The sequence below is a fragment of the Scleropages formosus genome, chromosome 22, assembly GCF_900964775.1.
Source record: "Scleropages formosus chromosome 22, fSclFor1.1, whole genome shotgun sequence".
In the NCBI taxonomy this organism is placed as follows: Eukaryota; Metazoa; Chordata; class Actinopteri; order Osteoglossiformes; family Osteoglossidae; genus Scleropages; species Scleropages formosus.
The window spans coordinates 11,375,441-11,389,251 of NC_041827.1; the positions used below are offsets into that span (position 1 = coordinate 11,375,441).

General features: G+C 39.4%; 1 protein-coding gene across 5 annotated transcripts in view; it reads left to right on the plus strand.

Annotated features, from left to right (window-relative positions):
- Positions 1 to 13,811, plus strand: part of kcnq2b (potassium voltage-gated channel, KQT-like subfamily, member 2b) — a 35,801-nt gene that overhangs the window by 17,523 nt on the left and 4,467 nt on the right. Inside the window, exons 5-16 of one of the 5 annotated variants that reach the window (XM_029247829.1) lie at positions 490 to 615; positions 793 to 903; positions 2,363 to 2,458; positions 3,337 to 3,431; positions 4,471 to 4,539; positions 5,510 to 5,539; positions 6,709 to 6,932; positions 7,606 to 7,653; positions 9,620 to 9,637; positions 10,879 to 10,987; positions 12,026 to 12,157; positions 13,242 to 13,337. In XM_029247829.1, coding sequence (XP_029103662.1) covers positions 490 to 615; positions 793 to 903; positions 2,363 to 2,458; positions 3,337 to 3,431; positions 4,471 to 4,539; positions 5,510 to 5,539; positions 6,709 to 6,932; positions 7,606 to 7,653; positions 9,620 to 9,637; positions 10,879 to 10,987; positions 12,026 to 12,157; positions 13,242 to 13,337 — 1,154 coding nt within the window. Of the gene's footprint in view, positions 1 to 489; positions 616 to 792; positions 904 to 2,362; positions 2,459 to 3,336; positions 3,432 to 4,470; positions 4,540 to 5,509; positions 5,540 to 6,708; positions 6,933 to 7,605; positions 7,654 to 9,619; positions 9,638 to 10,878; positions 10,988 to 12,025; positions 12,158 to 13,241; positions 13,338 to 13,811 lie in introns of those variants that run through there. The other 4 variants (XM_029247830.1, XM_018725890.2, XM_018725891.2 and 1 more) reach the window with 4 other exon arrangements.

The following is a 13,811-nucleotide window of genomic DNA, read 5'->3' on the forward strand; positions in this document are numbered from 1 at the left end:
TGGAGAAGTCCTTGCTGGTAATGTAGTTGTGCTGTTTCCCACACAAAATGACACTGACAGGGATACCAGTTAAAACATACAGTATGATGTATTATTTAGTTTGTTCTCAAGGCATTGGTCTGTGCTCCTAGGTGGTTCAAGCAAGACTCAGCTATGTAACAAGTGTATGAACACATGTGTTCAGAAGGAACGTGTAGGGTGTACATGTGTGTAGGATCGTTGACATTTAATCACAATCAACATATAGGGCTGCGGTTAAGAACCTGGTCTTGTAAAAGAGCGTTTGGCTCAGATTTCATAAAGCTCAGAGCTGATACAGCACTGTACATAGTACTTAATCTCATTTCCTTAGCTATACTGCTTATGCTATTAATCAAACAAATAAAGGTAAAAATTGAAAAGCTCTATAAGCCACTTCAAAGGAAAGCATGCAGTAAGCAAACAATTCTTGTGATGCAATTGTAATAATGCCATGTCTGATCTTTACAGGAGCTGATCACCGCCTGGTACATTGGCTTTCTGTGCCTCATCCTGGCTTCTTTCCTGGTTTACTTAGCTGAGAAAGAGGACAACAAGGAGTTTGAAACCTATGCAGATGCACTGTGGTGGGGACTTGTAAGTCACTTTAACAGAAGAAGAAGTTGGTAAACTCCATTCGGTACTATTGGCAGCTACTGCAGATGTAGAAATGGACATTAAATGGTCCAATAAATAGTCTTTTCCCTTGTTGAAACATGTTTGTTGTTGGTTATGAAGGGCCTGCTCAGATGTATTTTCTGTTCCGCTTTTCAGATCACGCTGACTACTATTGGGTATGGTGATAAGTACCCAATAACGTGGAATGGGCGGCTTCTCGCTGCTACCTTTACCCTCATTGGAGTGTCGTTTTTTGCACTTCCAGCAGTAAGTTTTGGGAGAATTTCCTGGGAGCTATTCTTCCGATATTGCACTATATTAAACATGATTATTCACTGAAAGCAGTATTCCAGGTATTGTCAACAGAAGGTTTTTCATATTCTTGCTCTCACACATGCAAATACCACCAGTAAAATTTAATTTCACATTTAATTCATTTAATAACACACCTTTTTACACTTCACAATACACTATGATTACCCGAGACATACGTAGCCAGAAACTGACAGTTGCATTTACATTTATCCATTTAGCAGATGCTTTTGTCCAAAGCGACGTACATCTCAGCAAAAGTACAATTTATGCATTACATTGAGAGAAGGAGACATAGCTGCAGACATGAAAGTCTCAAGCAAACCTAGTTTGTTACCTACCACTTGCTGCACCGAGGTTCATTGTTCAAGTAGGAGCATAAAACACAGGATAGACAAATGCCGATACCCTCTCACCAGTTTTTTTTTTTTTTAAATATTATAATATACACAAATAAACAAGTACAATGCCGGAGTAGTGGCTAAATAAATGTTGTTTCTGGTGATGCTTATGGAGTTACGATGCATGAACAGTTACACCCTAAATGAGCTGGAGAGATCTTGGGCGAAGTGGATCTGGAAAAAGTTGAGTTTTCAGACCCTTCTTGAATGTAGACGGAGTTTCCGCAGTTTTGAGTGACAGGGGAAGGTCATTCCACCACAACGGAGCCAGAACCGAGAACCTCCGAGCTTTACCTTTTGTGCACAGGACCACCAAGCGAGCAGAAGTAGAAAAGCGAATGGGTCTAGTTGGGGTGTAGCGGTTGATCAAGACCTGTAAATAGCTGGGAGCAGTTCTATTGATGCATTTGTAGACAATAACCAGGGTCTTGAATTTGATTCCGGCAGCTATATAGGAAGCCAGTGCAGAGAAATGAGTAGAGGAGATACATGGGAGCGCTTTGGAAAATCAAACACAACTCATGCAGCAGCATTCTGTAGAAGGTGCAGTTAACGGAAAACCATTGAAAAAGTAGTTTATTTTGATGTAATTAATGAAAATAAGAGGAAATATCACAAATATTTATTGTAGACAGGCTGCTTGGGTTAGAAACATTTGAGTTATGAATTTTCAAGAATACATTTATGTTTTGCTTGGATACTGAGACTATGAGCAGTCACATTAAAGAGCTACACTTCACAAATGTGGGACTTTCTTTGCGACTAGATAGGACTGATACTTCCTGAATTTACTTAGAATATCAGCTCTGCCTTGAAGCACTGCAATTTGATGTATTCTGTCTCTTTTTTCCCTCTATTTTTTTTCTCTGTCATGCACATATTTTTAAAAAGCCAAGGGAGTCACTTTTTATGATTGTTGCAGGTATCGATTCCGAGGTCCCTGATCCGTAAAATGCATTGATGGTGTTTCACGGCGCCTTTCTCAGACAGCCTGTACTCTCTCTTTTCCAAAGGGTATTCTGGGCTCTGGGTTTGCCCTGAAGGTCCAGGAGCAACACAGACAAAAACATTTTGAAAAGCGAAGGAACCCTGCAGCTGGTCTCATCCAGGTGACTGAATGCAGCTCCAGTCTGAGGAAAGTGCTAGAGAGTGCACCGTTAAAAGAAAATGTCTTGAAACCTTTGTACCGGTGTCTGCTACACCCCAGTAGCACCAGCTGGTGTTTTGAAGCATTAAAAGTTTGTAAAATAAGATAAAATAGTTCCCAAAAACCTTTTCAACTCAGCTCTCATTTTCATTTGTTAACCCAAACTTTAAGGGCGCATGAAATAGCACCGCAAGAATGCCAGATTTTCTTATTCATAAAACATAGTAGAAAAGTACAGAATAATGTGTATATAACAGTATCTGTCTGATGTCTTATTGTTTATTCATTTAGCCCACACTTTTTTTCCAATGCTGCATTATTTTTGTACGTTAAGCTATTTACAGTGATTTACCCATTCGTATAGCTTTGTGACTTTTACCCATGTAATTCAAGGTAAGTACCTTAATCAAGGTTTCTACAGCAGGAGCAAGGAGTCCATACCAGGTTTCATTAGTATCTCTAACTACTACACCACCTACTGACTCATTACAGTTCCTCTGGAATGAATGTATTGATTTTTCAGCTGTTACGTGTAAAGGATATAAATTGAAGTTTCGAAACGTTTTCATGAATGCATTCATACCCGTTTTTTTTTCTTAAGCCGCCTTGAGGTGAAACACAAGGACCCAGGGAGTCTGTGTGAACCATGGCAACCTGTACATTATGCTTTTATGTTCAGCGACTGTGTATGTGACCATTGGGTTGCTGCGTCACCTTTTTAAAGCATCCGTGCACCAGGGCAGCTGAGTTATCCTCTGTGTGCACATTCTACCTGGATGGCCTGCCTTGTAACATGCAAGACGAAGACCTCATCTCATCCCTCTGCGTCTTTTAAACCAGGCCGCTTGGAGATTTTACGCCACCAACCTCACGCGGACGGACTTGCAGTCCACCTGGGATTACTATGAGCGAACCGTGTCCGTCCCAATGTACAGGTATTTACTGTGTCTCTCATTCCCCTCTTATGATTATACAGAATTACTGACTCTTGGTTCTGTCATCCTCCCTGTGTTTGCTAGTGTTAAATCATTTAGCCTGGCAATTTCTCAGGCCGATAAAGTGAGGGTTATGCTGCATATGGAAGCTATGCACAGATAGGATTTTTTTCACTCATTAAATGCAAACACTGATAGTAAATTGCAGTGGAGCTATGCAGACGAACGCATTAACAGAGACGTAGTCATTTTCTGAGTTGCGTGATGGGCTCAGTGATCCTAGAATGTAACACATTTACTCACCTTCCAAAGCAGTTTGTCTCTATTGGAATTAATTCCCTGCCACTCCCTTCTCTTAATTATATACTATGTAATAAAAGTTGCACCTGATTTAATGCATCTTGTCTGTTTGGAATTAGTTCAGAAATTATTTTGGAAGTGTACCCAAAAAAATTCATCCTGTGTGTGTCATGGCGAACGCAGGAAAGCAGACGGACGGACTTAACACTCAAGTGCATTTATTTCCAGAACACAGGAGTCATATTCACAATGTCAGAACGTAGCGGTCTTGGAGGGTGGACGAGGAGCGTGTCTTTTCGGGCTGAGGTTCTGCGGCCAAGTGCGTCTGACCAGCTGCTTCTATACTCTGTGGTCATCAGGCGCGCGGTTGGGATGCGGTCGGGGGTGACAGTGACACAGTGTAGTACGATGAAGACGAAAAGAAATTATATTAAATTTTCTCCTTCAACATAATAATGCAAGCCCACATACAATTGTTAACATTCGTTACAGATTTTATTGCATATTTTGAATTCTTATGTCTAGGAAGTAATGAGGACCACACTTCTGTACACCTTTCACGACTTCTTAATCAGTCTTCAGTGAGGTCTTCATGGCGAATTGTGTTGTGTATTTTTTCATTTTTAATATCCAGGTATTTTTTCTTTTTTTAACAGAAATGCATGAGCTGGCTTAGAAGATTCTGTTAAAATCATGTTATTTCAGAATGAACTGCAATTCTTTTTAACATTAATTACAGACTTATTCCACCTCTGAATCAACTGGACCTTCTGAGAAACCTGAAAAGCAAGTCAGGACTGTCATTCAGGTCAGTTTAACTGTGATCCAACGCGCCGGGACTACATATTGACTTTTTTCCCCGAGTCGGAATGCTGTACGATGAAGGGAGGAGCCACTAAACCTTTTTTTATGGTTATGTGATTCATTACATCCTTCATTAAAGGGTAATCCTGGACATGTGCTACCAGTTGCTCAATCACAGTCTAACCTTACAGACATGGTGGTGTAATTTTGTAAAGTAACGTTTCAAGTTTATTGTCCTAGATACAAGTACCATGTACATGTATCATGAAAATCTTCCTGAATGCTTATCCACAGACTATGGGCAAGGACAATAGGAATACTGCACAAACAAAACAATGACAAACAAAACCGCGTCAATGATAGTAAATAATAGCAGCAGTGACAGCAATAACAATAAATAATGGTAACAGTAGTAACAATAATGGCAACAGTCAGAGAACTCAGAACGAGAAAATGAGAATGCTTAATGTGACAGTGTAATTTACCAATGTGCTTGGGAGGGGAGGAGCGGTCCGACTCTAGTTACTAAAAGTGGCACATTGGTTAGTGTTGTATACTCTTACAGCAGCGGGGTAAAAGCTGTTCCTGTACCTAGCTGTGCGGGTTCGAATAGACCTAAGCAGTTTTGCAGATGGCAGGGAAGAGAAAAATGCTCATGCGGGGTGACTATGATCTCTCATGATGCGCATCGTCTTTCTGAGGCAGCGTGTGGTGTAGGCGTCCTCGACTGTTGGTAGCCGTGTGCCGATGATTTCCTCAGCTGTTTTGACCACCCTCTGTAGGGCTTTTTTGTCCTGTATGGAGCAGCTGCCACCCCAGGATGTAATGCAATATATATGTTTACATATACATCCAACGCACTGTGTTCATAGTCAGAAACCACAGTACCATAGTACCACAGTAAGAGAAAGGAGTGTGAGAGTGTGTGACTAACAGTACATGTCTCTCTGTGTTTTCTGTCTCTCTGACTGAAGGAAGGATGCTCAGACGGAGGCTTCCCCCAGGTGGGTGTGCAGAGTGACTTCCTGCCAATGTGGCTGTACTAATGTGAAGTCAGTGATTGCAAACAAAGGAGAATTGCTGTTGCTATGGTCCCAGGTCACCCGGTGGAGCCTGTGAGAATCATTATAAGGTGTACTGTACCTGGTATGGAGAAGATGTCAGTTAAGGGGCTTGCGCCAGGGTGTGATCAAGTACGATGTGTCTTTCCTAGATAGTACCTCAACGCAGCTCTTTGAGTTGCATCAAAATAATACGTTTTGAAATTGCGAATGTTAGTCCCAAATTATCAAAGGGCAGCCTGCTCCAATGCATTTGAACATTTGATTATTTACTGCATGACATTCATTTCTGCACTGTGAATATTTTATTATTTTTCCCAAGCATGCTTTCCTTAATTGGTTTTAAACTGAGAATATTCACAGGATAACAGACACTTCAATTACTTTGCCGTCAAAGCTACCAAGATGAGTCAGAATTTCATTTTATGATAATATTGATGATTGATGAGAAATGTCGGTGAAAGTAAACTTCAGAATAATTTTTTATTTCCTGAGAACAGAAGTTCTTATATGACTTTTTACAGGGATTTTCTTATGTGTAGACAGCGGTATTTATCTCCTCACAGCCTTCCCTGTTCAGGTGATCAGTAGATCCTGTTGTATTGTCAAATATTATGTAAACATTTCTCGTGATTCCAACATATTTTAAAGGGCGTTATAGATTCTGGTAAAACTTTATATGTAAACGCACCTGTGTATGGTAATTTTAGTCATGTTTTTAAAACAATGTCAGCATTTTCGATACCTCTTGGTCTCTTTAAAAATCTCTCTGCATTATGATTAGATGGTGTTGTGTTGAGTTTGATTAGAGGTGGAGAACCAGTGAAAAGTCTGAGTCCACTTGCTAGAAAGTAATTTTTCTTTTTTTATGGTGTAAATGGTCAACAAGCTTGAGCTGGAAATGAGTCAGCATGTCTTCCCAGCTCTTCTTCAGCAGTTCCTAGATATGTAGGCCACCTGTGGGTCACTGTGCTTATACTCTTCTGTCCAGTTCAATACGCAATATTGCCCAAGGGTGCTCAAACTAGTACTGTATGTCTTGCCTCAGCGGTGGCAACACGATGTACGTGATGCTGAAGGTGATACCCTCTGTTCCACCTTCTCCCTTCCAGTCAGAAGGTGAGCCTCAAGGACAGAGTGTTCTCCAGCCCTAGGAGCTCAGGGGCCAAGGGCAAGGGTTCTCCCCAGGGGCAGGGTATGCGCCGCTCACCCAGCGCCGACAACAGCAATGAGGACAGCCCCAGCAAGGTGCCCAAGAGCTGGAGTTTCGGAGATCGCAGCCGTGCCCGGCAGGCCTTCCGCATAAAGGGGGCTGCATCACGCCAGAACTCAGAAGGTGAGGGTATCTGAATCGCATCACAGGATTGCTTCAGGAAATCAGCACATAACCGTTCTGGCTGAACTGCTGTTGGAAGCTCACAGTCTTGAAGCAGTACATATCATGCCTTAACTTTGATCAAAGTTAATCAATAGTCACATGGCTCTGATTTGGAATCAAATATTAAGAAATCTGAAATATGAGAATAAATGATTACGGCTATGAGTGGAAGCAGTACTGTTGACGCACACATGAAGTACTGAAAAATATGCATAGTTTTCCTGAAAAAAAAGTGTATTTAATATTTTCTTTCTGTCCACTCGTGGTTCCTGTCTTGTACTTATTTTTGTTGTGTAGTGGACTCATTTATATTTAACACAATGTTCTGTAAAAACAATGACTAGTCCAAATGTGAACTTGAGGTAGTAACAATCAGTTCCAGGTTTTACTACAGATGACTTCACTATTACAGTTAAAAGGAAGTACTGTAGAGAACATATAAAGTACATTAAATCATCCAAAGATGAGTGCCTTGTGTTGGTCCCATCTTTATCGCTGTGTGATAAAGTCCCGTGTCATCGCATTCCACGTGCTGTGCTCTAATTAATGAAGCCCTTTATGTCCCTTGTGTTTTGGAAAACCAAATCCTCACAAACTCCTTTCCATCTCTCTGTTTGATGCCATGCTAAAGTGCTGATTGAGATGCAGGATGAAGAATTCAGACAGAAGAGCTCCCCAGGTCAGACCCTTGAAGGGGAGGTTGGCGGTCCTTGCAGCTTCTTCAGTAACACCACCAAATATGTAGTACACTTACCTCATGGCTTTACATCCTTTCCTCTTGTTCTGTTTTTTGTTTCAGTTTGAAATATGAGTACAAAACAGATAACCAAATATGATAACGATATATATATATACACATATATGCAATATAGTACAAGTTCTCCGTGAATAAAATATTAGCAAAATAATTTTAAAAATACTGTGCTGTTCTAATATATAAAAGCATTTTAATTGTTTATTGTTTGTTATCAAAAATTCTAGTCAGTGGTTTCCACCTTTGAGTTTTAGAAACATGCGTTTTAAATTATCGGTATTTATAGTTTTCTGATGATTTTTTTCCTCTTTTCTATGACCATCTAAAATGTGTAGTATTAACTTTTCAAAGTAAGACTACATAACCACATTGATATTGTGAATTAAATGGGCTTTCACTTGCATCAGCAATGTAACTACTCTGATAGAAGTGAAACTATGCCTCAAATAAGCACTCAACTACAAGACAGATTCTTTAATAGAAGTCATGTCTGAACCAGGAGGTTGAAGGTTCATACAGGTATGATATGAACTATATAAATCTTATTATCATTAGTAGTGTACTGTATGTCTGTCATTTCTTAATTACTGAATGCCAAAACAATATCTATTCAGGGTGTTCATATGACCATTCTGTCACTCTGCTTGAACACAATGACATAATGGCTTTTTCATTTGAATTATGAACTTAGTATTTTCACTATCCCAAAATTCATATTCATAGCATCTTTGTTATGACTCTGTAGCAAAACTGTTACGATTTCTTCGGTCAGTACGACATGATCAACACTTTTTTCTGGATATTTCATCTGTCATACACATATTTATATCCAGACATATGTATATTGTCTGTATGTCAACAATTTTGGCAAATTTTACATGTTGGACAGTCAGGTATTGAGGACATGTCTAACTAAAACAAGAGTTTAATCTCCATTGATGTTTTACTAATTTAATTTTAACTTGAATATTATTTTATCGATTTCTCATATGTACAACAAATCATAATGGGACTGTTGTATTTTTGTTGATCAGTTTCTCAAGATCACTTAAAAATATTGCTAGTATTAAATAATTAGTTTATCATCACATGTTTATTGACAATTCCAAACTACCCAGGATAAATTATTTTTGTATCAAAGGAAGTTCAAATTGAATTTCCCAATTTATGAACACAGTTTCACAGAATTATTTTAAAAAACCTTTGTGTTCTTGTTTCATAAAAAAAAATGAATCACAGTTTGGCAGCGTTGAAAATTAATTGGCATTTACTATGAAATTATATTTACCAATCACTCATTCGAAATATATATCAAGAAAATAAAAATAGCAGGCCTAACAACTGAGAACTTATTTTGTGATCTTGAGAACAGCTTCTATAGACAATAAATTCGGTATTGTACCAGTAACTTTCTTCCGGCTTTAGAAATAAATACACATACTGCTTTGCTCAGTTTGCTTATATTACTTTTAAAGGTATAGTGTTGTACTCCTAAAGGTACAGGAAAGCTCAGGCTTTAAAGTCCCTTCCCTTTATCACATGGATGACTGAAGTATTAATTTGTTACATTTACATTTCTTCCAGGAGTTTGTGATCACCATTAAGTAATAATAATAATAAGTACATTAGTTTGTGTTGAGATGTTGTGCAGTTGATAATGCATATAAATGTTTTTTTGAGGATACTGTAATAGCATTTAAAGCCTACTCTGTAGCTTTATAAAGTTTGCAGAAATACAGATATCAAGAAGAGAAAAAAATCATTAGAGCAGCAGAAGGGTGAAGTCACTGCTGTTCATTGCTTGGAGAAATTGCAAAACACGAGAAGCATTTTTTTCTACAGGACAGTTACTTAGCATTTGTTTCATTCTTCTTTTTCCCACTTATTGCAGCAATTGAAGGGTTAATCAGTAAGAAATCAATCAAACATCTGCTAGGGACTGACCGCCAAAGCAAGCAAATGAGACTAGCTGTTTTGGAATTGATACCTAAGACTCCCCATGCATGCCAGACTTTAAAAACATTCCATAAGCACCTAACAGGGCTCATCATTCCATGACTCTGAATGTAAACTACAGTAAGTAGTAAGCTATGCACACAGATGGCTGCTTCTCCTGCACCCGAGCCTGCATGAAGGACCCTAACCGATCTGTTTGGATCACCCGGTCTTCCTGGTGGTCTCAATGGGCCTAGAGCGGAGAACTACAGAACAGTGAAATCGCTCACCTCTCGATGGATCAACCTCCTTTGGGCAGACATGTGTTGCAGTTTCAAGGCTCTGTAGTGTTCTTTTCTTTATTTTATTTTTTTTTTTTCTGCTCAACTGGAATATGTTTCAACCTTTTCCTGCCCCATGCTCAGTAGGCTGCTGGAGAAAGTCTCTGAAACAGGTCAATGCTGTGGCTCAAAATTATCAGCACTTCGGCAAGCCCTCACATTTTATCCTAGATTTCAGTTTTTCCAGTCTAGACCTACTATTGGTACCAGTGACCTTGTAGAAAAACGTCCTCCTCAAAATTCACTGCAAGGAAAGCAAATAATTGATAAATGTATAAATGAAGCATGCTCAGCATATGATCAGCAACATAAGCAAAGGCCGCTCTACTGTGTATCTGTGGCGATGGTCCATTTTTGGCCGTCTGCTGTATATTCTATACAAAATCTATATTTCACATTGCGTATCTGTAGCCCCGTGTATAAGACAGATGAAACTGATAACTGTATGAGATGTTTCATTCAGTACGACTTCAGCTGCTAGTTATGTAATGTGGAGCAGGGCATTAATCGACTGCGGTTCAGAACACAAGGGCTGTGCCAGGCATTACAGAAATATTTTTGTGCCACAGTGGACTGGTAAATCCTCTACCTGTAAGAATCATTTCTCTGGTCGTGCCGAGTTCCTCTCCCCTCTCCTGCATAAGGACAATGTCACGTGAAATTTACCGGTCTTTACCTCGTTCCCTTGACCGGTGTCGAAACACATCCACAACTCCTGGGCTGTGCAAGTCCGTGGCCTTGTCTCGCTCCCGCTTGGTTCCATGCTAACATCAGACCTAGATGGCTGAAGGTTAAGGCGCTTTCCTTGGTAGCTTAGCAGTCAGCGCTGCCCATATGGACGGCTCAGTTCTGGTGTCCTCATTGTGTTTTGTAGAAGCCAGCCTCCCTGGAGAAGACATTGCTGATGACAATAAGAGCTGCCACTGTGAGTTTGTCCCACAGGACTTGACTCCGGGATTAAAAGTTACAATCAGGGCTGTGTGGTAAGAGATTTCCATGGCATGCTTCAATTTTCACTGCCGCTCCAAGTTTTCACTTGAATTGAGCAAATAAGCAAGCGTGTATCTTAACTGCCACTTAATCACAGCAAACCACTGCTGTTCTTCACCTCTGTTTAAGGAGATGGAAATCAGCCCAGATCTGGATGTCCCTGTAAAAAAACCAAGAACTCTGTTAGAATTGTATGAAGGCATGGATGTTTCATGCTTTTTTTTTTTTTTTCCTGAAGTGCCTTTAATATTTGCACAAGTAGAAAAAAGTAGGTATGCAGTGAGGGAGTGAGGTAAAAACAATGTCTTTGTGGTATTTTATAAGACTCTCTCCATTTTTGCCCTTCTTAGTTTATGATTTTGAAATGTATGTTTGTAGTTACTTTTAAAACTTGCCCCCTGTCATTCCTCTGTTTTAGTTGCCTTCTTATTACCCTTACTTAAGTGCTTAGCCTGATCTTTTATTGAAAGTGCCTAGACTTCCAGTAAATTACCCCAATTATTTAGCCAGGTGTTTTGATTGGATCTGTTCATTTCTTCATTTGTTCTTTCAGTCATTCACGTTAAATAACTTTCTCAAGATTATTGTAGCAGAAGCAGGGAGTGGAACTTGAATTGAAATATGTTGCAAGTCCACTTTCTTAACCACTGTACTCTCTGGAATTCTACCTCTTCAAAATATTACTTTTTGTTCAGTAGGCCCACATTTTAATGTTTGAAGTTAGAATACATTAATATATCTGTTAAATTAATCTTATCAAAATGTCACTGTAATTCAGCATAACATTGAAAAATACATTTTAAATATTTCCACATAACATTTGAACAGTATACTTTTTGCAAGAGAACATTCATTCGCCATATGGCTTTTATATGATATTATTCTAGTTGTTATGAATCCAGAATGCCAGTTGAATGATGGCAACAGTGTGGATTGTGGGAGACAACAAAGCTGTGTGTGTGTGTGTGTGTGTGTGTGTGAGTGTGTGTGATGTTTGACAGACATCAGTCTAAAGCCTTTCTCTCCCTCAGCATAATGAAGTTCATGGTTTCAAAGAGGAAGTTCAAAGAGAGCTTGAGGCCTTACGACGTGATGGATGTCATAGAGCAGTACTCAGCGGGCCACCTGGACATGTTGGCGCGGATCAAAAACCTACAGTCCAGGCAAGATGCTAAGCCCCACCTCCAGTACAGCCGAACCATTTAACGTTCTCTTCTCCCATTCTGGAAAACTTTTGTGTCGAGTACCGAGCGGGCACTGGGTACTGCACTTGGGTTACTCTGCAATGCATGTCCCACTTCCTACTTGTCTGATGTTCGTGGAGTGTCTTCCTGCGGTTATGTGCTGCATTATCCACCTGTTTGTTCCACCAAAAGACATGAATAGATATAATGTGAAAATATTTTTATGGTTCCGGGGTCAGGATCTTTATGCAATTATAAACTATTTTATTGCAAGAGCATAAAACTCCCCATGCTGGTACATAATCAACTTCTTCACCAAGAATTTTACCCTCTGACCATGAATCAAAGCACACTACCGACAGAAGGTAAAAAAAAAAAAAAAAAAGAAAAATTTAATGAAGTTCATTACTGTGGGAATGTATAAAGGAATTTTCAGGTCAGAAAATGCCTTTTGCATTGCAAGCATGGGATGGCATTCATTTCTTCCTTAATGTCAATGGTACAAACACCTCTGAAGTACGGAATACAAGAAGGACGTTCATAATAAATCCACATTCACAAAATTTTGCCGATCTGCAGAAAACAATGACTGAACTACAAAGACACTAGAGAGACCATTGCTCTTCCTCTTGAGTGTTCTTCTTAGGGGCAGCTTCTGCTCCCCATTACTTCAATTCGCTGTGCAGTATATTGTCAGAATAACACAGTATAAAAACTACAAGCTGCTACACATTAGTAGAATAGGCAACGTACGTGTGTAGTAAATATATTCCAAACTTCATGAAACAAGAACGTGATGGGAAAATGTCACCATCGCTTTGTCTGCGCTTTTCAAGTATACAGTACAAGTATTGCATTTTTCCATTGTATGACCTAAAAATACTAAAACTGTTTTTTGAAACAGTTTTCAGATTACTTGTGGGTGGAATATATTTTTACTTATTTGTCCTTGTCTTTCGACTGGTCCCTGGTGTTCCTTCTTGTTTCATTTGATGTGTGTCCTCCAACACATGCGTCGCTTCATTATGCATTGTGCTGGTGTCTTCTCTATTTGCCTTGCCAGGATAGATTTGATTGTGGGTCCCCCTCTCCCCACAACTCCCCGCCATAAGAAGTATTCAACCAAGGGACTCAAAGTGTCACCCCAATACCCTCCTAGGTTAGGATTCACCAGACTGCATCTGTCTAATCAGAGCATTTGTTACTGATCATCAGCATCATCACATCTGTTTTTTGATTCAGGCTATGTGGCAGCTTTTTGACCAGAACCAAAGCGGTTTAAAAAAATGTACAAATTGTGCTGCAGTCTGAAAAAGAACTATTTAACATGATTCTTGCATGGTGATACTCAGTTACTTTCTGAAGGTGTATTTTCTTTCGCAGTTGTCACGCTTTAATGTCGTCTCATATAATGGTAATCCAGTTAACCATGTTTGCATTTTCATGTCTGAATGCATTCTGAGGTTTCAGTTTTATTCTCATTTTTGCTCATCTAATTATACACTTCAGTTGGTGTGTTGACAGTGTGAAATAATTTTGCGTACTATCCAGCTACTGAATGTTAATGCATTATAAACCGTCAACACAATCGACATTATACGTTTCAATCACAAAAGTGTCTAGTATGCTATTG